Source organism: Lissotriton vulgaris, chromosome 10, assembly GCF_964263255.1.
Source record: "Lissotriton vulgaris chromosome 10, aLisVul1.2, whole genome shotgun sequence".
In the NCBI taxonomy this organism is placed as follows: Eukaryota; Metazoa; Chordata; class Amphibia; order Caudata; family Salamandridae; genus Lissotriton; species Lissotriton vulgaris.
Genome location: NC_141698.1, coordinates 189,227,302 through 189,249,332, shown reverse-complemented (window position 1 = coordinate 189,249,332; position 22,031 = coordinate 189,227,302). Strand labels below are relative to the sequence as shown.

General features: G+C 45.2%; 1 protein-coding gene across 4 annotated transcripts in view; it reads right to left on the bottom strand.

Moving 5' to 3' along the window:
• Window positions 1–22,031, bottom strand: part of MAP2K3 (mitogen-activated protein kinase kinase 3) — a 436,357-nt gene that overhangs the window by 261,206 nt on the left and 153,120 nt on the right. The window contains exon 1 of one of the 4 annotated variants that reach the window (XM_086940868.1): window positions 9,483–9,917. The exons of 2 other annotated variants lie outside the window; for them this stretch is intronic. In XM_086940868.1, coding sequence (XP_086796994.1) covers window positions 9,483–9,498 — 16 coding nt within the window. In that variant the 5' untranslated portion in view covers window positions 9,499–9,917. Of the gene's footprint in view, window positions 1–9,482; window positions 9,918–22,031 lie in introns of those variants that run through there. One more of the 4 variants, XM_086940867.1, reaches the window with a different exon arrangement.

Here is a 22,031-nt window from a genome sequence, read left to right as displayed (position 1 = left end):
GTATTGCAGAAGCCTTACCGAGTGGATTTTACAAACAAAGATCTAGAAAATATGTGTCCGGAAAAAAATTGCAAGTGAAAGAGTTGTTGTGTATCTTGCAGAAATTGGGAGATCTGGATAAATGGAGAGTGAGATGGCATAAGAAAAAGGAAGACGCACAGGCTAAGGAAGCATCTAATACATATTTGATTAAAGAAACAGGGAAAGTAGAAAGATTGTGTCCCATGAGAGACGTACCTGGTGGTGGATACGTGCATGTTCCATGGAGTCGACAGTTAATTTTATCATTTACAAATGAGTTCCAAAAATTGAGAGAGAAGCCAGTTGAATGGTATAGGCCAGTTGAAAGGTTTGTGAAAGTTTCGAAGGTTTTATTGAAAGATGTAGATGGTCTGTTTGATATAGTGGTGCCTGCAGACTTATGGAAAGAATGTAAAATCACAGTTGATTGGCCTAGTGAAGAATGTCCGAGAGATTCAAAAACAGGAGCACCCTCGGATGACGTGATGAAGTAATATCATCAAGTAATTACGTTTTTGAAAGGGAAGATACCTCCAAAAGAAACAGATTGGGTAAAAATAGATCAAACTACCCAAGAGCCAAATGAATCTGTTCTTGCCTATTATGAAAGGTTATTATATGTATTCAAGCAGTATAGTGGATTTGAAAGCATTGGAGATAAGGATATGGGACATTTTGTATATTGATTTGTTACTCGATTAAAACCTGAGATCAGTCAAATGATTCAACAACATAAGATTTGTTGGCAGAGTAAGACCATAGATGAGATATTAAAGTATGCTAAATATTGTGGAGACGACATTGAGGATAGACATAAGAAACTAAAAGAAAAGATGATGTGGGCACAAGTGAAATTGGCAGAACAACAGGGAATACATTTAGATAGTCAAATAGATGGACAGACAAAAGAACAGAGAGAGTGATAATGTGGCAAGTAGTGGTAAACAAAAGGGATGAATGAACAGAGAGGATGCGAAGAAAAGGTTTCCTTGTTCTGGATGCGGAAAGCTTGGACATTGGAAGAACGAGTGTAGAAATATTCAGAATAATAATGGCCCAAATCAAAACTTAAATCCACAGACCCAGAATGAGGGGTTTGTGAATCAACCGCAGCAGGTAGTTAATCAGAAGTATCAGTTGCCACCTGCCTCTATGCCAAATTTTGTGAATCACGCACAGTACAGTGCGGACGCCGGATTTCCAGGAAGCTGTAAGAAAAATTCTGTGGTTTCACAATATTTTTTGCAGAATAAAAATGAAGAAAACCTTTTAATGCAATGACGGTGCCTGAGGGGGGAGGAGGAGGAATGCGTACTTGGCGCATCCTTACCAGTAGATCAGTCAGGTCCATTTGATGATGGGGAAGTGGAAGGTAATGACATCACTTTTCTATTGGATACTGGTGCTACCCGTTCTACTGTGAGAACAACAGACATCCAAACCTTTCCCTCTCGGGAGATTTAATCAGTGGTTGGAGTTACCAACCAGCAGATCAGAACCCCAATTACAAAGCCTATGGAGGTACAAATCAGAATCTTCTGTGATTCAAGTCCAGTGAATTTATTAGGCACAGACCTTCTGTATAAAATGAACTGCACAATTTTTTGCACACCGGATGGTGTTGCTTTCCAAACCCCTGACGAAGATATGGTTTATAAAGTTATGTTAGCCAAGCAAGGTACTGAAATAGACAAAATGTATTCATTAATGACAGAAAAGGACTTACCAGAAGAGCTAAAAATGACTGTAAATCCAGAAGTATGGGATTTTATTAGAAAAGAAATAGGTCTATAGCAAACGTAGACCCAGTAAAAGTGACTGTGAAAGAAGGTGCAGTTTATCCGAACACCCAACAATACAAAATGAGTCCAGAAGTTGAAGCCGGAGTAGCTATTGAAATTGATCGAATGATTAAACAAGGCATTCTAAAGGAAATAATGAGCAGTCCTTATAATTCACCAATAATTGGTCTAAAAAAAGCCTAGCGGGAAGTACAGGATAGTGCAAGATTTAAGGAAAATCAATAACATTGTAGTACCATGTTGTCCAGTGGAGCCAAATGCAGCAGTGATTTTGTATCACATACACTGGAATGCTGGATGGTTTACTATAATTTTATTTATTTGAAAAGCTTTATATAGAGCTGGCTAGACCCGTAGATATCAGAGCGCTTTACATGAGGAGCAGCGAGTTACAGGTTACATTAGTTAAATCAAAGACTCATGGAGGGAGGAGGAGGGGGAGGGAAGGAAACACAACGGGGGAAGGAAACGGAATGGGGAAACAGGAAAAACAATGTCAGATGACCGGGTGGGTAGGTGACAGTCGATGGGGTGAAACAGGGACCAGACTCCTCTATAGCTGCATGTGACAGCTCCACCGGGCATCGGCCAAGGTTGCTCGTGCACCGAGGTAAGTACAAACAGTTTTGGTATCCGCCCAGAGCGACAGGTTACACAGTTTCATCAATTAAATCAATGAATCATGGAGGGAGGGGGAGGAAAGGAAACAAAACGGGGAAACTAGGAAAACAATGTCAGATAACCAGCTGGGTAGGTGATGGCCGAGGGGGTGAAACCAGGGCCAGACTCCTCTGTAGCTGCATATGAAAGCTCCACCGGGCATCGGCCAAGGTTGCTCGATCACAGAGGTTGGTATCCGCCCAGGGGGCATCGTCAAAGGTCCATCGAAAGTTCTAGCAAAGTTCCACCGGGCATGGGCCATGTTGATCCGGTTCAGAGGTAAGTACAATGTTCAAGGCTTCAGTCCGGGGGCGTCGTCGTAGATCAATTGGCAGCACCCATCCTGGAGTTACTGGGAGCTAAGACTTACTGTAGGGTTGATATGCTCTTGATAGCAATACTTCCAGGGGATGGGCCAGGACAGCCATCTTAAGGTCAGGCATATAAAATGTATAGGCCTGGGGTTTTAGGGCACTCAGCTCTTGCCCCACGCAATTCTCTCGGTGTGAGTGAGGCTGTCATCGGACTAAGTGTAAAAAAACAGTCCCATTGCTAGACTTTTGCGCTGTGTAGACCCTGATGTGATCAACGAAATCTCGCTCCGGCGCCTTATTAGGGTCAAGCATAGCCCCTTCCTGGCCCACCTTTGTGTAACTCTGCCACAATTTGCGGCCATTTTGGGGTCAGGCGGGCAGGAATGGATCCTCCCCCCCTAATCGACCTGGAGCGTATTGTGACCCCCGACTCCCACAAAGCTTCCTCCGCGCAGGCGCAGGGTCCCCGTGATCGTGTCTCACGAATCCGTACCTCCTTGCAACATGGTCAGATGAGGTGGGGGCGCCGTGAGAGTTGCCCCTTGCCACCCTAGCGAGCGTTGCGATGCAAGGGAGCTTGAGGGTCCTCTCTGTATGGCCCGAAGGATAGCCTCCTTGTTTCTCTTAGTCCCTCAGGCACCTGGGAAACTCACTTCCTTTCTTTGGGCTCTAGTGTTGGTTTCACTGTTCTCTAACACAGCATATTGGGCGCCATCTTAGGGTCAGGCACAGGCAACCCTGCTGGTCTTCATACCCCTTGGTGTGCTCAGCAGCGATTCCTTTACACCCTGACAGCCAGTATCTTTTTTCTTTTAAATTTGAGGATCATATTTTGGCATGGAATAGAGTTCCTCATGGGTATACGGAGAGTCCATCTATTTTTAATCAGATTTAGAAAAATGTCCAGAAAAGTTAGTTATGCCCCGAAATTCAGGCTTAGTGCAATATATTGATGACCTGCATGTGGCATCAAAGTGCAGAGATGATTGTGTCACTGATTCAATTAAACTATTAAATCATTTGGCTGAAGGAGGACACAAAATATCTCCTGAAAATTACAATTTTGCAAAACATGAGTAAAATATTTGGGACACCAAATAGAAAGAGGAGTGAGGAAAGTGACCACAGAAAGAATCAGAATAACAAGACAAATGCAATTGCCCCAAACTCAGAGAGAAATCGGAATGTTTCTTGGATTTGTGAGATACTGCAGACAGTGGATTACTGGATTCTCCTTACTGGCGAAGCCTTTAATTCAGATGACACGAAAAAGAGCAAAAGATTCAATAGTTTGGGATGATGAAAGTGTAGAAGCCTTTGTGAAATTACGAAGCTGTTTATGTGAGGCCCCAGCCATAGGAATGCCTGACTATACGACAGAGTTTGCACTGTTCTGTTGTGAGAGAGCATTTGCTACTTTGGATCCTGTGGTTTCAGCATTACCTGACTGTTTAAAAGCAATTGTTGTTACTTGTATGAGCATAGAACAAAGTGAGTCAATTGTGATGGGACATCCAGTGAAGGTATATATCCCACATTCAGTCGAGATCCTATTGACAAGAAATCGAACTCAGCATCTTACCCCCAGTCGGATGACTAAGTACGAAAGAATAATTCTGGGAGCAGAAAATGTGACTGTAATCAGGTGTACTATGGTGAATCCATCTACACTATTACCAGACCCCACATGTAAAGAAGTGAAAGATGGGGCAGAAGATGACTGTTTAGATGTTACTGAGATGTGCACAAAACCACGACTGGACATACAAGAAGAACCACTGAAAGAGCCAGAACATGAGTTATTCGTTGGTGGCTCTTGTTCAAGACTTGAAGAAGGTGGACTGAGTGCATCCTATGCTGTATGCAAATTGAGTGGGGTTGTTCAAGCTTCCTGTTTACCTGGAGTAAAATCTGCACAAGTAGCCAAATTGATTGCTTTAATTAAAGCATGCAAAATGGGAAAAATTGGGGAGTGACCATATTTACTGATAGCCAATATGGTTACAGGGTTGTGCATGATTTTGGCCAGTTGTGGTCACAAAGGGGATACATGACTTCGTCAAGATCTCCTATCAAAAATGGAAAATTTGTAAAAAAAAAAAATGTGATAAATCGTAACGAAGGCAACAGATTTCGTACATGCGAAACCTATTGGCTTTGCCAATGCTTGTTAGTCTAGCTTCCTTACAACCATGTACATTTATTTAAAAATATAATAAGCTAGTTAAAAACGTAAAAAAATAAAACAGAAAAACACTTCAGCCTTGCAAATATGTAATATTTCCTCCGAAAACAAAGAAAAGGCTTAGGGCCCGATGTAGGTAAATCAACATTTACCACTTCATAAATACCGAATCATACCGAATCGGTATTTATGAAGTGGTAAATTAGAGGGGGGGAGATGTAGGTATTTCAGATTCGGTAAATACCGAATCTGTAAATACCGACTCGGTATCCCCCATTGCTTCCTATGGGCCTTGAAGCCAATAGGAATCAATGGGCATTACCAATTCGGTAATTACCGATTTGTGCAAGGGTGCAGGGGGTGTCACTTTGACACCCTCTAGCACCCCCAAAACAGGCATGTGAGCCATGTGGCACACAGACATGACCTAAGGGCATGTCTGTCTGTCACATGGCATAGGTGTGCATGCACACATGTGCATGCACACCTGGATTCGGTATTTTAACACCCAATTGGATTGGGTGTTAAAATACCGAATCTGAAGGGCCTGTGGGACAGAAAGTAGTCCCACCTACATCCCAAATGTAAAAATCGGTAAAATTACAGATTCGGTATTTTTGCGATTCGGTAATTTTACCGAATCGGTAAAATACCGAATCGGACAAAAAAAGGTCCCCTACATCTCAGTAGGCAAAATACCGGTCGGAAACGGCCGAAATCGGCCGTTTCCGACCAGTATTTGATACCTACATCGGGCCCTTAGTCAGCACACCAAATTGTAGTCATCTATATGTCAGTTCTAGACAGTACTAGATCTCCATTGGAGAATAGTAGAAAAACACCATAGAATGAGGATGACAGAGTCAGTTGAGCACAATGTCCAATTCTTGTCTATTGTACGGATTTAGAGGTCCAAACCAAAGAGTGTTCTTCAGATTCTTTATTAAAAGTTCATATACAAAAAAACTTCTCAGCTCACACCGCTGACACGTGTTTCGTCTCTTTCTGAGACTTTTTCAAGGCAGATATTGTTAAAGAATCTTTAGTAGTATACAACGGGTCAACCCATCCGTAGAGGCAATAATCCAATGTCCTATTCATACGCCCCATAACCCTGGCAGTTGGTGACTTAAAATCCTCGACAATGATGGTCGCTTCTAATATTCGTCAAGCGTGCAGTCCCCGAAACAAAGTGGTAACTGCGTAGCCCCATGGTACAGGTCAAAAAAAGGCTACGCGGCTACCACTTTATTTCAGGGACTACGTGTTACCTGTCACACCGTGTTATTACACGACGCACCACCTACGCTCGCAGTCAATATTGAATGAACAGGGATACTATTTCCTAGTATCTCAAGGGGGCACACTGTGATCTTAATACCGTGTGATTACGCGATACTGCACGCTTGACGAATATTAGAAGCGACCATCATTGTCGAGGATTTCCTCGCCTCTTTGTTCATCCATTTTGAGAGATATTCTGGGTGATTATCAAGTCACCAACTGCAACTAAATCATGTAATATTTCTTCAGTTAGGTTTGTTTTGCCTTCATGGCCACAGAGTACTTGTGGCAGTCAACACTTCCGGTTTTCTGCCACTCATCATGGCATTCAGTCTCCAGAGAGGAATATCATTCAGAACTCATGTGGAGTACGAGCTGTTTAGCCTGCCCAGGTTCATCCTTTACATGCCATGGAGTGCTTCCCATTTATTTATTTATTTATTTATTTATTTATTATGCAACTTAAAACGCGCAGACTAAACCCGAAGGTATCAAGGCGCCTATCAAAATCAATAGACAGAATATACAAAGTAGCACTACGGGTATGCACGTGTAAAAAGATGAGTTTTGAGCGCGGATCTAAAAGTTTGCAAAGAGGGACTGGATCTTACTTCCAAAGGGAGGGCATTCCACCACTTGGGTGCCAGAAATGAAAAGGCCTTGCCTCCCCATCTTGCCTTTCTGACACGGGGTACAGAGAGGAGAAGTTTGTGACTGGAGCGAAGATTCCTACTAGGGTTATGCCGAGAAAGAATGGATCCCATGCTTGTAGGGCTGGGTTTAGCAAGGGCTTTGTACACCAGGCACATGGATTTGAAAAGGATCCGGTATTCAACGGGGAGCCAGTGCAGTTGTTTTCGGGCTTCAGTGGCAAAGGCACGTTTTGGTAGGTCGAGAGCAAATCTCGCTGCCGCGTTCTGGACCACCTGCAAGCGCTGTAGGTGACTCTTGTTCAGCCCTGCATACAGCGCATTGCAGTAGTCCAGTCGCGAGCCCAAAAGAGCGACAGCAAGTTGCTTTCTTGCCTGGGGTGACAAGAAGTGCCTGATTTTCCTCAGTATGTGGATAATCCCCCAGCAGGTCGAAACAGTCCTGTTGACCTGTTGGCACATACTAAGGTTGGGGTCGATCATAACTCCCAGGTTTTTTGCTGACAAGGTGGGCTCGGGACATACGCCCAGCGAGTTCGGCCACCACTCCGCCGACCAGATCGATTCCTTTCCTCCAAAAACCATCACCTCCGTCTTCTCCCCATTCAGCTTTAGTGAATTGTGGATCATCCACTGGCCAACTGCCTCCATGCAAGATATAAAATTGGCGGCAGTTGACGTAGCTGGCTGGGAGAGAGAGACTAAGATCTGAGTGTCGTCCGCGTAGGAAGCTACCTCCATCCCAAAAGATCTAATAAGTCTGGCAAGGGGGGTCACATAGATATTAAAGTGTTTTAAACTGCACTTCACAGGAACAAACAGGTTCACTGGACTATGAGTACCAGCACTACTATGTTTACATTTAAAGGAATGCTTACCACCATCTAAATGATGCAGTGTGAAAAATCAAGAATAGCTACGGTTAACAGGCAAACACAACAAGATGATGGATGGATTGCTGAAACTTTTCAACCACTTACCCCTAGTCACAAATCAGTCTTGACCCTGTTCCTCATAGGAACAGTCTAACCCGAACTGCTTGAATCCAGTGGCACAGCGAGCAAGGGACCCACGTCTGGGTATACCCTTGCCGACTTAGGGCAAACACAGCATGACTGGGGGTGAGTGTTTGAAAAGTTTCAACACTTGGTCCATCAGTTTATTTTGTGATGTTACTACATATGCCCCTAGTGGCTAAGGGTCCCATGATTGCTGCGCCACTGGATTTAAGCTAGCCTCGCTGATGAGGGGTGATACCCTGACATCGGTCCCAGTATGCTTGGTTTCTGGTCCAGGGATAACTTGTCCGGGCAGTTCGGGCTGAACTGTTCCCATGGGAAGCAGGGTCAAGCCTGATTTACATATCGCTGGGTCTAAGCTGGGGTGACGTGGAGAACAAACCAACGTGGATTAAACCCAGATCTGTGACTGGGGGTGAATATTTGAAAAGTTTCACCACTCCGGTCATCATTTTATTTTGTGATGTTGCAAGGTTCACAGGCGACTGTTACCAGCCTCAACATTTCCAATCCTGAGTTTCCATTGACAGAACATTTTTTTCATGCAGGTCAAGGTAATTGTTTATCACAAAGCAGTGCAGCAGCTCCCTGAAGGATGCACACACTAGGTTTGTCTGCTGAATTAGGTTACCATACGACTCCGTCAACAATGACACAACAGCTCAGTCCTGCGATTTCCTTTTAATAATCAATGTAACTTAGCGGCACAACAGGTGCCACTGGTGGAACATCAACAAACAGAATCCATCTGACCAATAAATTAAAACCTTGAACTGAAACATGGCATCGTTGGTAAAGGAGTCAGATGGAAATCTTACTGCTGAAACATATTTTGCAGGCATTTATTTTATAAGGAATTCACAAACTTATTTTGAAGAACGCGCACCCGGTAATTCTGCTGGGTAAAGAATGCAAGCACGAGAACTTATTTAAACATGTGAGGTAGCTCAGTCGGTTACTGTTGCTTATGCAGATATCTGTGCATCCGGCAGAATATAGGTTTGCTAAAACGGCCATTATTGATTTCGGAGAACACCTTATTCACAACACTACGAAATAAAGCTACTATACCCCGGATGACGCAAGAGGCTGTAATCAACTGGAGGTATAAAAGACTGGGCGAAATGAAAGGGCATTAGCATTCTGGCACGTGCCTTGAAGTCAGCGTACAAACAGTTTCAATTCAGGCTTTATTTTACTAAGCACCGTAATTCTGCACTTTAACCAAAGTTATTCTACTGAAGACCACGGCTCCCACACTGCACTAGGCTGTTACATGACAGAGGAAACGCTGCATCATAGGAGACACGGAATGCGGAAACCATCTCAAGTTGTTCACATGGCAGACCTAGGGTACCCCATACAATACTACCCGGTTTTCTTTCTTAATTGCGTGCTGCTACTTACAGTCCTTAATTTATCATAAACTTTAACAACCCGACAAAAACCCGAAAGGAAACTTGAAAGCAGACTGGGACGAAGAATCCCATCTCAAGGCACACCGCGTGGACTCTTCTGAAAAGCGCCTATCACTTCAAGCACTGTACCTTTCTTGTTGTCCATGGTTTCCTGATGCAGACGGCACGCCTTGCAGGGAAAGAAGACAGACCGGAAAAATCCTGACGCGGACGGCTCTTGCACGAAGTTTAGCAGGAATGCATGGCATCCGCCAAGAGGTGCGGAAGGATAGTTTCGACCTGATTTTCCAGGGTCCACACCTAGGACGCCCCGCGCGGGCGCGAGAGAGCTGCACCGCCCCCGGCGTCCTTAGGGCGGAGGGGGACCCCCGGCCGGTGCAGACACCAGGACAAGGAACAACAAGTTGTCCGGTTCCAGCTGCGCGTGAGGAGCGCAGAGAGTTGTATCTGTGCGCGTGCAGTGACGTCAGACAGGAAGCGGGTGCCATAGACTGCCCGCCCGGGCGGCCCCCAAAGCAGAGCCCGCGCGCGAGCCACGGCCGTCGCCTGCCGACGGGCGCTATTAAAAGACGCGCTTCTGAGAAGAGAAGGGGCTATATTTAGCGAGCAGGCAGTGTAACAATAAAGCACAGCCGGACCCGGCGTCAAAGGCTGCGCAACCAAAAGCAACCAGGGACGCACCTTCTTGGGGATATATGGCAGGCTCCGTTTTACCTGTCACACCTTCAGCTACTCCTCGATACTGAACAGCGATGTGCATATTGCCCATATTTGTAAAGGAAACCCCAGAAATGCAACGCCCAGCCTGCAAAGCGAAGTAGCAAAAATAGCCAGCGCAGGAGGTGTCAAAAAAAAAATCACAGAATCTAGGAGGCACTTATTGTGGATATTATACATCGCTAACAAACTTCCTCAGGCATTTTAGGGCGCAAGACTAGGTGGTGTCGAGGGCCAAAAAATACACACTTTTCGCACCCGCCTTTCCGTGCCAAACTGCTGTGTAGGTGTAGTGCAATGCAAATCTACTCATCCATCCATCTCAATAAGCTAGGCACCCATTGTCCTCCCTCGACAGCTGGATGCCTGCCTTCGTGGACCTCAAAATACCGGTGCAATATATTTCCATCTGCATTCTTACTAAATCTCATAAAGCTTCCTCAAACATTCAGTTCTAGTCACTATGCACGAAGGCCATGCAGCTCAGTGGCATCTGTGACACTTCAGCCGGTAGCACTAAACATTCTGAGATGTAAAGGGAGAAGCATAACATTGCAAGCATGAGTTTAGAAATCCAAGTATATAAAGGGCAGATTGCTAAAAATCAAGGACTCTTCGAAGGTGTCACACATAGCATGAAGTCTTGTCGTTTTTTAGAGCTTTTGTACATCACATGTGCAGCTCAGTGTCGGGTTGCATCTGCTGTAACCCCAGCCACATGCAATTAACAGCAAAGAGAAAAAAAAGACCGGGGGAGGTTAAAATATCAGGTTGTATGACAGTTTTCCACTATCCTCTACCCTATTCTTACCCCCGACGTCTATAATAATTCTAAGCAAGCACACCAACTCACAACCATTTGATTGCCCAGTGATTAACCAGTCTCTGAAGGCATACACCAGCAGCACATATCAACCATCCACTAACTCTGCACTATTAATACTTTCCTGTACTACCTTCAACTGTACACCTCATCCTACTAACATGTACTGCTACAGTTATTACATTTTTCTCTACTATATCTAACAGTAAACCTCAAACCTAGCCTTTTCAGCTTAGCCCTTACCACTGTCTTAAGTACTACATCCGGAGCCACTGGACTTATGCAATTCTGTGACTGGCGTTTTCTGCAAAGTTATGGATTTGCTGCATTCACAACAAAATCCATCATCTGCTGCATACTCTGCAGATTTTAACAACAAACTGTTTCTAGCTCAAACAAACCAAAAGTTACAGAAAACAGAGCAATACGTTTTCCTGCGCAGGGGAAGATTCTTCGCAAAGGATGACTGGACACTTATCAGTTTTTTGGATAATAAACTGTACTAATAATAACAAAATTCCTAGACAGTGTTACCATGTGTAAAAATGATAAAATATTGAAGTAATACCGTCAGCAAATATGCCACATTATGCTGCATAATTTGCCTTTTCTTACTGCATAATTTAGTTAACTCTACTGCATAATTTAATCCTCTCCGCTACGTAATCCCAGAGCCCCTGGCTACTTCTAATGGTAGTCTCTATGATCCATACCTGCCAACTCACAAAATAACTTCACCACGTAAGAAGGGGGCATGGCCTTGGAAGGGCGGGGACTGGTGCAGAATTATCCAAGAGGCACTACTCTGCCTCTCACCAAGCCCCCACCCCCTCCCACACAAAACCCACAACAAAGTGTCATCGAGGCTGTCGCCGATGTCCTGGGGTGTTTTCACACCTTTTAGAGGACATCGACTGCATACAGCCTCCTAAAACGAGCATGATATCTACTGGTTACAGTTTTTTTCAGCTGGTTTTCCCTGCCACCATGTGATTTCGTCTCCATTTAACCCCTTCGATGCTGATGACGAGCTCAGCTCGTCATCAGCCACGGGGGGCGTGTGCGGATGACGAGCTGAGCTCGTCATCTAACGCGGCTTTTAGAAAAAAGCCGCGTAGCGCGAAAATAACCGCCGCAGCGATGCGGTTAAAAGGAGTTGATATCGTGGGATCCACAGTGGTACTGTGTGAGTTGGCAGGTATAATGGTCCATCACTACCTGTTCAGCCACTACTTCGAACCTTGCATCTGACAGCATACCTAAATCTACCACCATCTGGATTCCTACCATTTCTCCAACCCATCAGATCTTCAAAGCATCACACATTCTACTGAGTCCTCCACTAATGGAAACTACTTTTGACTCCTACTAGTTCCACATCTGCAGTACTTCTTACCCTAGATTTCACAAGATTTTGTCACAAAGTCTGTGTGGTACTTTCACATAAGTTGTAATATTGCTCTAACAGAACGAGGCCTATGTCCCCCACCAGGTCACCCATCCCACACTTAAAAAAAACACTCCATAGTCCACCAAAAGGCACAACCTACACAGATCTGAAACACTGCTAACTCCTCACTATCTGAAACACTCACCCTAGCACTTCTTTACTTACTTCCATTCACTTCTGAATTAAGATCGTCACCCTACACAAACTAACATTACACCCCTTGCTTACAATCATTGCAACATCAGAGGTGCCCCAGGCAGGTTGCTCTAGCTTTAATAGTAAGCTCCATGTATCACTGTTCCCCGTTTCCTTGAGACGATTCCCTTCAATCCCCCATTTCCTTTACCTCTACTGATTACAAGCACTCCCTCCAACCACAGTTTTGACATTTTGTGGCTTCCTTTTTTGTCCATGCACAATGGCCTTTCCAGACTTCCTGATGGTTTAATTCTTTTTCAAACAAAGTATGTCCAAACTTAAACTACAATCCGTGCATCCGTGCAAAAAAATTAAGGGTGTGCATTTATTTCCCCACCAGCAAAGTTTTGCAAAGTTCTTTATTTCCCCCTTTACAAAATGTCCTGGTCTACCTAGAGTCCGGGCCACTGGACTTATGCGATAGTGCAGCCACTGCATTTTTTGCATAATTATAGATTTGCCATACTTGTCACATAATCCATCATCTGCTGAATAAACTGCAGATTAAAAAAAAATGTTTCTAGCTCAAACATTAAAAAAATTACTAAAAATACAGCAACACGTGTTGCCTTGTAGCGGAAGACCCTTTGCAAAGGTTGACTGACCACCTTTCTGTTGCATATTGGTACATTTGGGTGTTAAACTGGTGTTACTGAGGAGCAACCAATGCCAAGACAGTGTTTAAAATAACAAAATAATAAAGTACTACTAACAACGAATAAGAGCCACATTACACCGCATAATTTTCTCAACCTTGAGGATATTTTGGCCCTATCCGGCCACATAATTCCAGTGGCCCTGCCTACAGCTGGATTAACCTTCTCAGTAGTCGAATGATTTTCAAAATAGCGAAATCATTTTCACTCTACTGGCCCCCAGGCAAGCTGAAAATGCATGCTAATTTTGTTTCTTAAGTTTATCTTTGATAGACTATTCAATACCCAAAGGCATAGTTGGAAGAACGGTTTCTACATGCAATGGCACTGCAGAGAATAGAAACAGTGTTTTATGCACACCATATCTCGTGCAGCATCTTTCTGGTAGCATTAAAAAAGAATATATGCAACATGAATTGTTGCAAATGTCAGGATTATCACGCGGATGCGGGACAGCAAATGACTGCAAGTTTTTCCATAGCTGCGATGGTTGCAAAAAAAAAAGAATATAAAAAAACATTCTGGACATCTTTATTAGCATTATGACAGAACTCTTTCTTAAAATGATGGCATACCCAACAGCAGAGCTTTCTCAAACACGCTTTGACCAAGTTCACCTTGTAATAACCATAAGATAGAGACAAATTGGGAGGGGTAGTGTTTGGGGAGTAGGGATAAGAACGATTTTGAACGTAAGGAAACTAGGTTCCTTTTCTACGGACTGACGAGCAATCGACTGAGTGAGATAACCCTTAAGACGTCAGCCATGACGCATGCGTCTAGGATACAGACAGACCATGCTGAGTCAATCATCTGTCAGACACCTTGGGTGCAAGAGACAGTTTACCCACGAGAATGAAATCACTGCTTAGTCCATCAGCAGGTGCTCACATTCGCGGTGACGCTTCAGGGTAGATGTTCCCTCGAGGCGTACGAGAGCGGGAAGGGGACAGGATTGAAGAAGATTTTTTTAAATAAAAATTCATGGTTTGCAATTGACTCGCCTCTAAGACGCACGGGCAGTCAATAATCTGAAAAAAATAAGGATACAAATGCAATTTTCAGGAAAGAACTAGAATTTACTTGGGAACATGTGATAATATAAGGTATAAAGTAGCCTCTGCAATACATTTTAAGGATAATGCAAGTCACAGCGGAGTTCCATAACCATATAGAAGAACGAGGCCAAAGGAAGAGTTACTTTATAAGGTTATGGAACTCTGAGGTGACTTGCAATATCCTTATCATGTAAACCAGGGGTTATTTTATCCCATATAATACATTGTGACATCATCACCATTTCAAGAAACCACTTAAATCCTTGGTGTTTAGCTCTTTCATATGAAAGAGAGAGCATGTTTGCAAAGATGAAAAACAAAAATGAAATCTCTAGTGCAAAATTAAACACATTAAAAACCTGTTTTTGTTGCAAAGATATCAAAAACAGTTATATACAAGTCACTTTAAAAGAGCAGTACTTGCTTGACTGTGTAGAAACATGCAGAAAGATTCTACCTTTTCTCTTACTAACTAGTGCAAATAATACATATTTTCTGCTTGCTTGTCATTGTAAGCTAAAAAATACAGCATGAGAATGAAAAGCAAAATGTGTTTGTTGCTTTGAACAGCGGCTTCAATTATGCCCTGTAACCTGAACTGCCTTTCACCTCGGCTGTTAGGTCTGGCATTGTAACATCAGAACTTAACTGCAATAACTTATAATTGTTGAGTTCTGCCATCTTTTCTTTATGATCGATGACTGGGTGCATCACAAGTTGCCGATTATAAAGAAATTAGAGACTGGTGTTTATACAGGGATTACACAATCAATCTTATAAAGAGCGACTACTCACCCGTGAGGGTGTCAAGGAGCTGAGTTGGGGTCTGCGGTTCAGTCGAAGAGCCAGGTCTTGAGGTCCTTCCTAAATTGGGGCAGCGATGGTGATTGCATGAGGTGCAGAGGAAAGGAGTTCCAGGTCTTCGCGGAAAAGTAGGAGAAGGATCTTCCTCCAACTGTAGTCTTGCAGAACAGTGAGCTGGTGGCCAGGGCCAGTTGGGCACAGCGGAGAAGTCTGGTGGGAGTGTAGGAGAAGCTGTGGTTGAGGTATGCAGATCCAGCGTTGTGAAGGGCTATGTAGGTGTGCATGCGAAGCTTGAAGGTGATTCTTTTGTTGACAGGTAGCCAGTGAAGGTCTCGCATGTGGCCGGTGATGTGGTTGCGGTGTGGCATGTTCAGGATAAGTCTGGCGGAGGCGTTCTGGACGGTCTGCAGTTTTTTGGGGGGAGTTTCTGGGTGGTGCCGGCATAGACTGCATTGCTGTAATCACCTCTGCTGCTGACGGAGCGCATGGGTGATCCCATGTATTAAAACAGAATACATTCTATTTTAGGACACTAACACTGCTCACCACAGGCATCACACACCTGAAGCTGTGTCACATTACAAGTGCAAAACTGAAATAACAAAAACTCTTCTGGCTCAAGGTATTTGGTGCACAAAACCTGCATACATATCTGTCAACACACCAGCATTTAGAGGGTGTCACCCACTTTCTTAGAGTTGAATCTCAATTAACCTAATGGGATAACCTTCTTAAATGCATAATATCGCTCACATTTTGTTATTCTAGATGCCAACAGGTATGCATATAGTCAGGATAAAGGTCAACAACCTGAGGTATAATGTACATGGTCCGGTCAGGGCGTTGCCAGGCTGGCGACCAAGATGGCCGCGTTCCCCTCTAGCTCTGCCAGTCAACCCGATATCCTTCCCCATAATCCACACTGCGATGTCATCCTCCCGCTAAAGTAGAGGAGGGAGCCTCCAACAGACGCCGGGAATGGAGTCCCAGAGCCGGATTTCTTGCATGGGCGACTGCGGCCCCAAATTTTGACAGGAGATCCTGGTCACTGCAGAGCAGGCCGCGAGGAACCGCGCCTGGGAGCTCGGAGGAGACAGAACGCCATAGACCCTGCTGGATCGCGACCTGCCAGAGAAGCCTTCGAGATTGCAGTGAGCGCGCTGCATTACCATCCTGGGGCTACTGGGGGCTGCAGCACTGAGCCCTGAAGAGTACGACTGGACACACTAAAGCATATGACGCTGTCGAGGAGCGGGGATGCCGTCACGCAGCATGTAAGCCGGCCCGCTCTGCTCCCAGAGGCCCTGTGGCAACAGGTGCTGCAGGTGAGCCTCGGAGTCGGGCCGGAGTGGTGCGTGCAGTGCGCCTCCTCATACTTTGGAACCGCCTTCCCCCTGAGGCGGGAAGGAGGCAGTTGGCCTCTGGCTGGGTTCCCGGGGGGCCTTGGGGACCTTGCGGAGTGCTTCTGTCACTGCCATTCACCTGTGGGGGTGACTGGCCTTGTAGCTGCTGGTGGCTTCGCCCTGAGGTTCCCATAGTTATAGTGCCGGTTGGAACCCTGGCTGTCGATCTGCACGGCAAGAGCCCCGATATATGAGGGATGATGTGAGTGGGTGCCTTACTCAAACTTGCTGACCAGTTTGGAGTTTGGGGATTTCCAATTGGCACCCACCAACTCCCCCCCTCTCCGCAGGCACTCAACGCACCGGGCGGTCCAAGGACATTGCGGCAAGTACTACCTCCTGGGTAGTTTGCGACTGGAGTCCATCTATTGGGAGGCTTGTGTCCACAACTGAGGCCATTCCGCATAAGGCACCCACAACTGCAGCGCTAGCGCAGGAGATAGTCCTCAGGGACCCTAAATAGCGGCAACTACCGTTTGGAAAAGCAATGGACAGTGAGACATCCTCCGGTGTGCAAATGGCAGAGTGTGGGAGCGCCTCTGCTCCGGCTGGTGCGGGTACGACAGGAACAGACACCCTAATGGCGGAACTTAGGATGGGTTTCAGGGCCCTAGATTGTCGTTTTTAAGTCCTGAAAAAGCGGCGGGACTGCATGGGATACCGGGTTAGACATCCAAGAAAAAAGGCTGGACACAACTGAAGGTAGTGTGTTTGACCTTGAGAACTGCGCTGCACAAACGACAAAACGGCTAGATCGTGTGGAAAAGCTCCTCAAGACAGTAGCAATGAAGAATGAAGACTTGGAGGAAAGGTGGTCTGAGGGTTCTCTGGGAAGGAATTATCAGGATCCAAAATATTCCTTCTTTATAACGTGCAGCGTTTGTTGATTATAGGTTATAATTTTGAAAACATGTACAGAATTTTTGGTTCCATTAGACTAAGCCTTTCCACAGTGGCTTGCATGTTCCACTGAAGTTTAGGACGTGCCATAAATGTCCAATACAACAAGCCAAAGAGTATGGGATTATTGTGATTACACATGCCCCATTAGCGAATTACAGCGAGGCATGTAGTAGGGAGCAACAGAAGGGGCTATAGTTGCAAAGGAGTCCCTCATGCAAATCAGGGCATGCACCTGAGTGGGGGTGGAAGGATATTCCCAAACAGCTGACATATTTAGGTGAAAGTTGAATATTCCACTGCACTCAGCCGAGATGTGCTTGGCAAAATCTCAAGGCAATGGTTGGAGGATGTTGGATAAAAAAGGCCACTAGGGGTAGACAAAAAAAAGAAAACACCCTGTAATGTTGGCAATAGGCCTATTTGATGGCTGCGCTAGCTAAACCCAAACCTAACAAGCATCAGGAAAGTCAATCAATAGGTCTTGCCTATGCAAGAGCTATTGGCTTTGCCACTGTTTTTTAGTCATGTTGTACAGCAGCGTGGCTACTGCTCAGCATGACTAAAAGTTAGTGGTGTGGCTTAGAGTGGACTAATATAAAGTGTTGCAGATCAGAGTGGTGGGGTGGAGTAATGTAGAGTGCAGTACCCTAGAGTTACGTAAAGTGAGTAGTGTTGAGTGGTGTAGCACAGAGTGGCTTAGAGTGGAGAGGTGTGGAGTAGAGGGGCGTGGCATAGTGTACTGTAGAGTGAAGAGGCGTGGAGTGGGGTAGACTGTAGTGGCGCAAAATGTAGTGCTGTAGGGTGTAGTGGTGAGAGTTTAGTGGCGTAAAATGGACTGGCGTAGAGTGGACTGGCAGAGAGCAGAGTGGAGAGGCCCAGAGTGGAGTAGAGTGATGCAGAGTGAAGTGGTGCTAAGTGGAGTGGCTTAGAGTAGACTGGCATAGAGTAGAGTGGAGGTGAGTAGAGTGCAGTAGAGTTACGCAGCGTGAAGTAGTGAGGTAGAGTGATTTGGAGTGGCGGAGTGGTGAAATGTAGAGCAGAGTAGAGTAGAGTGACATGAAGTAGAGCAGAGTGGCGTACACTGAAGTGAAATAAAGTGGCACAGTGTAGAGTGCAGTGGTGTAGAGTGGAGTAAGTAGTGTAGAGTTAAGTAGAGTGACATAGAGTGGAGTAGAGGGACCAGGAGAGGCATGGAGAAGAGTGGTATAGAGCTGCGGAGGGGAGAGGTATAAAGTGAAGAGGAGTGGAGTGGAGTAACATGGCGTAGAGTGGAATGGATCAGAGTGGTGTAGAATGGAATGGATTGGCACAGAGTTGAGCAGCGTAGAATACAGTGTCAAAGTATAGTGGAGTGATGAAAAGTAGAGTGGCATAGAGTGGTGTAAAGAGGAGTGGCGTAGAATAGAATGGAATAGAGTGGAGTGGCATAGAGTACAGTGAAGTGGTTTTGAGAAGAATGGAGCAGAGCGGCATAGAGTTGGATGGTACGGAGTGCTTAGAGTGGTGCAGTGTAAAGTGGCATAGAGCATAGTCCATAGATCGAGTGGACTGGTGTAGAGTAGAGTGGCTTGGAGTGGAGTAAACTGGAGATGAGTGGCGTAGAGTGGTTTAGACTAGAGTGGAGAGGCTTAGAGTAGGGTGGTGTAGAGCAGAGTGGCATAGAGTAGTGCCCTAGAGTAAAGTGGCGTGGCATAGAGAAGAGTAGCGTAGAGTAGAGTGGTGGACCGCAAAGTGACGTGGCGTAGAGTGGGTTACAATGGCATTGCATAGAGTGGAGTTGAGGAAAACTCATCTTGTGTTTGACTTAATAGATAATAATGTTGCACCATGTATAGTAAGAATACCAAGATGCTCCATGGAGTGTAAGTCGCGCTTTACAAAAGCCTTTTCATATCATATCATATAAGCCACATATAGGTTCTCATGACAGCCGACTTGCCTTTTTTTCATTTTTAGTAATGTCATCAGGACGTGGGGAGGCACAAGAGTATTTTTCATTCCATGTTTAATACCTATCATTTTAATACCTATCATTATTTTATGAGTTGACTAGCTATGTCCAAGATGGCGGAGTGAGAATTCCCTAGAACACAGCTTGCCGCCGGGGCTCTCACAGACTTACCCGTTCCTTGGATTTGTTCAAGGCTATTCATCCCTGCAAGTGGCGTCGAGCTTTGTGGACTTTATCCTCGCTTTTTTTCCTTCGGAGCTATCAGAGAGGAGAAAGCACTAGCGGACGCCAGCGCAGTGAAGGTACCGCCGCCGCCGCCGGCATTTGTTACTGTAGCTGCATGAGAGGTGCAGACGGCAGTCAGCGTTCTTCGGTGGAGCGGCTTCCCTGTTCCCTGATACTTTGTTGCTCCTTAGTGACGCGGATGCACTGAACGGGCGCCAAATGCTTTGGCTCAGGGTGTTTCGCCGATTAGGGCACCTCTCTACTCCCCGCCTCACACAGCTAATCCAGGGTTCTGCACTCGGCTGGTGGCGACTGCGGTACGGACGTGTGCCTTGGACTGCAGAGGCGGAAGGGATGGCTCCAAAAAACGAGCCCAGGTCTACTCGAGCGACCAAACCGGCTGTAACAGACCAAGCTGCAATAACGCCAGGGCGAGTGACAGTAACCACTGCTGGGACTACTTTGCTGGCAGTATCATCTTCTCAGCCGACTGCTGCAGCAAAATCACCGGCTAGAGGCACAGGGACTAATAAACAGGTACTACGTCCTCCTGTGTTGATTGCTGATAGTACTCTTCCATCTAAAGTAACATCCAAAGTCACATTAACTAAATTTATCAAGGAAGTAAATATCAACTCGGACCCTTTTGCAGATCATAGCAGGGGGGGTCCATCGGACTTGAGAAAAAGAAATGACAATGAGAAGGAGCACGAGGGGTCTAATGTAGCTACCTCGCAAGCTAATTCATCTAGCATTCTAGCTCAACAAAGTATTTTAGAGCTAGGAGTTGCTCTTGACTTAAAAGAGCTGAATACACTAGCAGCTAGTGTTAAGGAGGTAGCTGCTGGTGAGGGGCTTAAGGAGCAGGAACTGGTCACAACTAATCCTTCAGGAACTACTTTGGGGATAAGCATTACCAGCCCATCAAATGTGACTACGCTACCTTCCGAGGGGGCTGCGGCTGCGGCCCAGGATGATGAGGTTGAGGGCGAATGTGAAGGAGACTGCTCCGCAGAGGGCTCCGAGTATGAAGAGGAAGAGGAACATGAGATAAGGGGCAGAACGGCAGCAGAGATAGCTAAATATCGAAGGGGCAAAGTTTAACAGAAAAAAAAACAAAGAACAGGAATAAGAAAGGGAAAAGAACACCATCAGATAGGTTATCCTTAATTAATCTTGCTTCAACCACGAAGAATAATTCCAATCTGGATAACAGCCCTCTCAGAAAATGGATACAGGCTAAGGGTCTTGTGAAGAGTATTACTCTTCGACTTTCAGGCTCCGCCCTATCCGCTGATGAATCTCAGGCAAAACAGCTGGACACTCATTCTTTACCCCTAGCTCATTCTGCATCGGCGCCAGGATCAGCTCTGGTTACAGATTCTGTCCCACTTCTCAGCCCTACTGGTCTCACAACCAGTTCTATACCGACAACCTCCCCTGATAATCTTGAATCATCCTGCCATGACCTCAATACACCTACATGTGTGCCCTCTGATTCTTCCTGCAATATCTCTCCAGATGGTTTTGAGAAATAATGTCCTGAGATGTCCCCTTTTGAGGTTATTTTACACACTTTAACTAGCCATCGAGCTGAGGCGCAGGAACATTTTTTGCAACTACGGGGGGACAATACCAAACTTCAGAATTCATTGACTGAACTGACCTCCAAGATAAGTGGGATATCGAAGGAAATAGAAGATCTTCAACAAAGAGTAGTTGGTATTGAAGAGAGTTCAGCCCACACTGAGACTTCACTAAAGGATCATGAAAGCCAGATTCTGGCATTACAGCTGAAGGTTGAAGACTTGGAAAATCGCCAACGCCGATCAAATTTGAGACTCTTTGGTGTATCGGAGGGTTTGGAGGGGTCAGACGCCAGGGCATATGTGGTGGCAATACTAAGCAAAGCTCTACCTGATCTAGCTGACTGGGACTGGGACTCTCAGGTCCAGAGAGCCCATCGTCTCCCCCCATTTCAGAAGAAAGGGGACAGTAAATACCCTAGGCCCTTCATAATTTATTTTGGCAATTTTCTCCTGAGAGAGGCAGTAGCTCTCAAAGCACGCCCCAATTCTCCTATTAAATATGAGAATATGTCTCTATTTGTTCGCTCAGATTTGAGCAAACATACGATGGACAGGAGATGGAGATTAAAAAAGTTTATTGATCCCTTCAAAGCTATCGGGGGGCAAGCATTTTTGCAAGAGCCTGCTCGTCTCACAGTTTGACAAAGCTAATTTAGATCATATACTAAAATGCATACTTTAAAATGTTTAGCATGGAACGTAGCTGGCCTAAATAATAGGAATAAAAGAAGACCTATATCCGAAGAACTAAGGCTTTATAACCCTCAGCTAATTTTCCTATCTGAGACACATATTTCGTATAAAGATAGAAAACTACTTAATCAGCTGGGCTATGAGGTTATAGTCTGCTCTTCTCAATTGGTTTCTCTCAGGGGGGCTGCCATATTAAAAGATAAAAGAT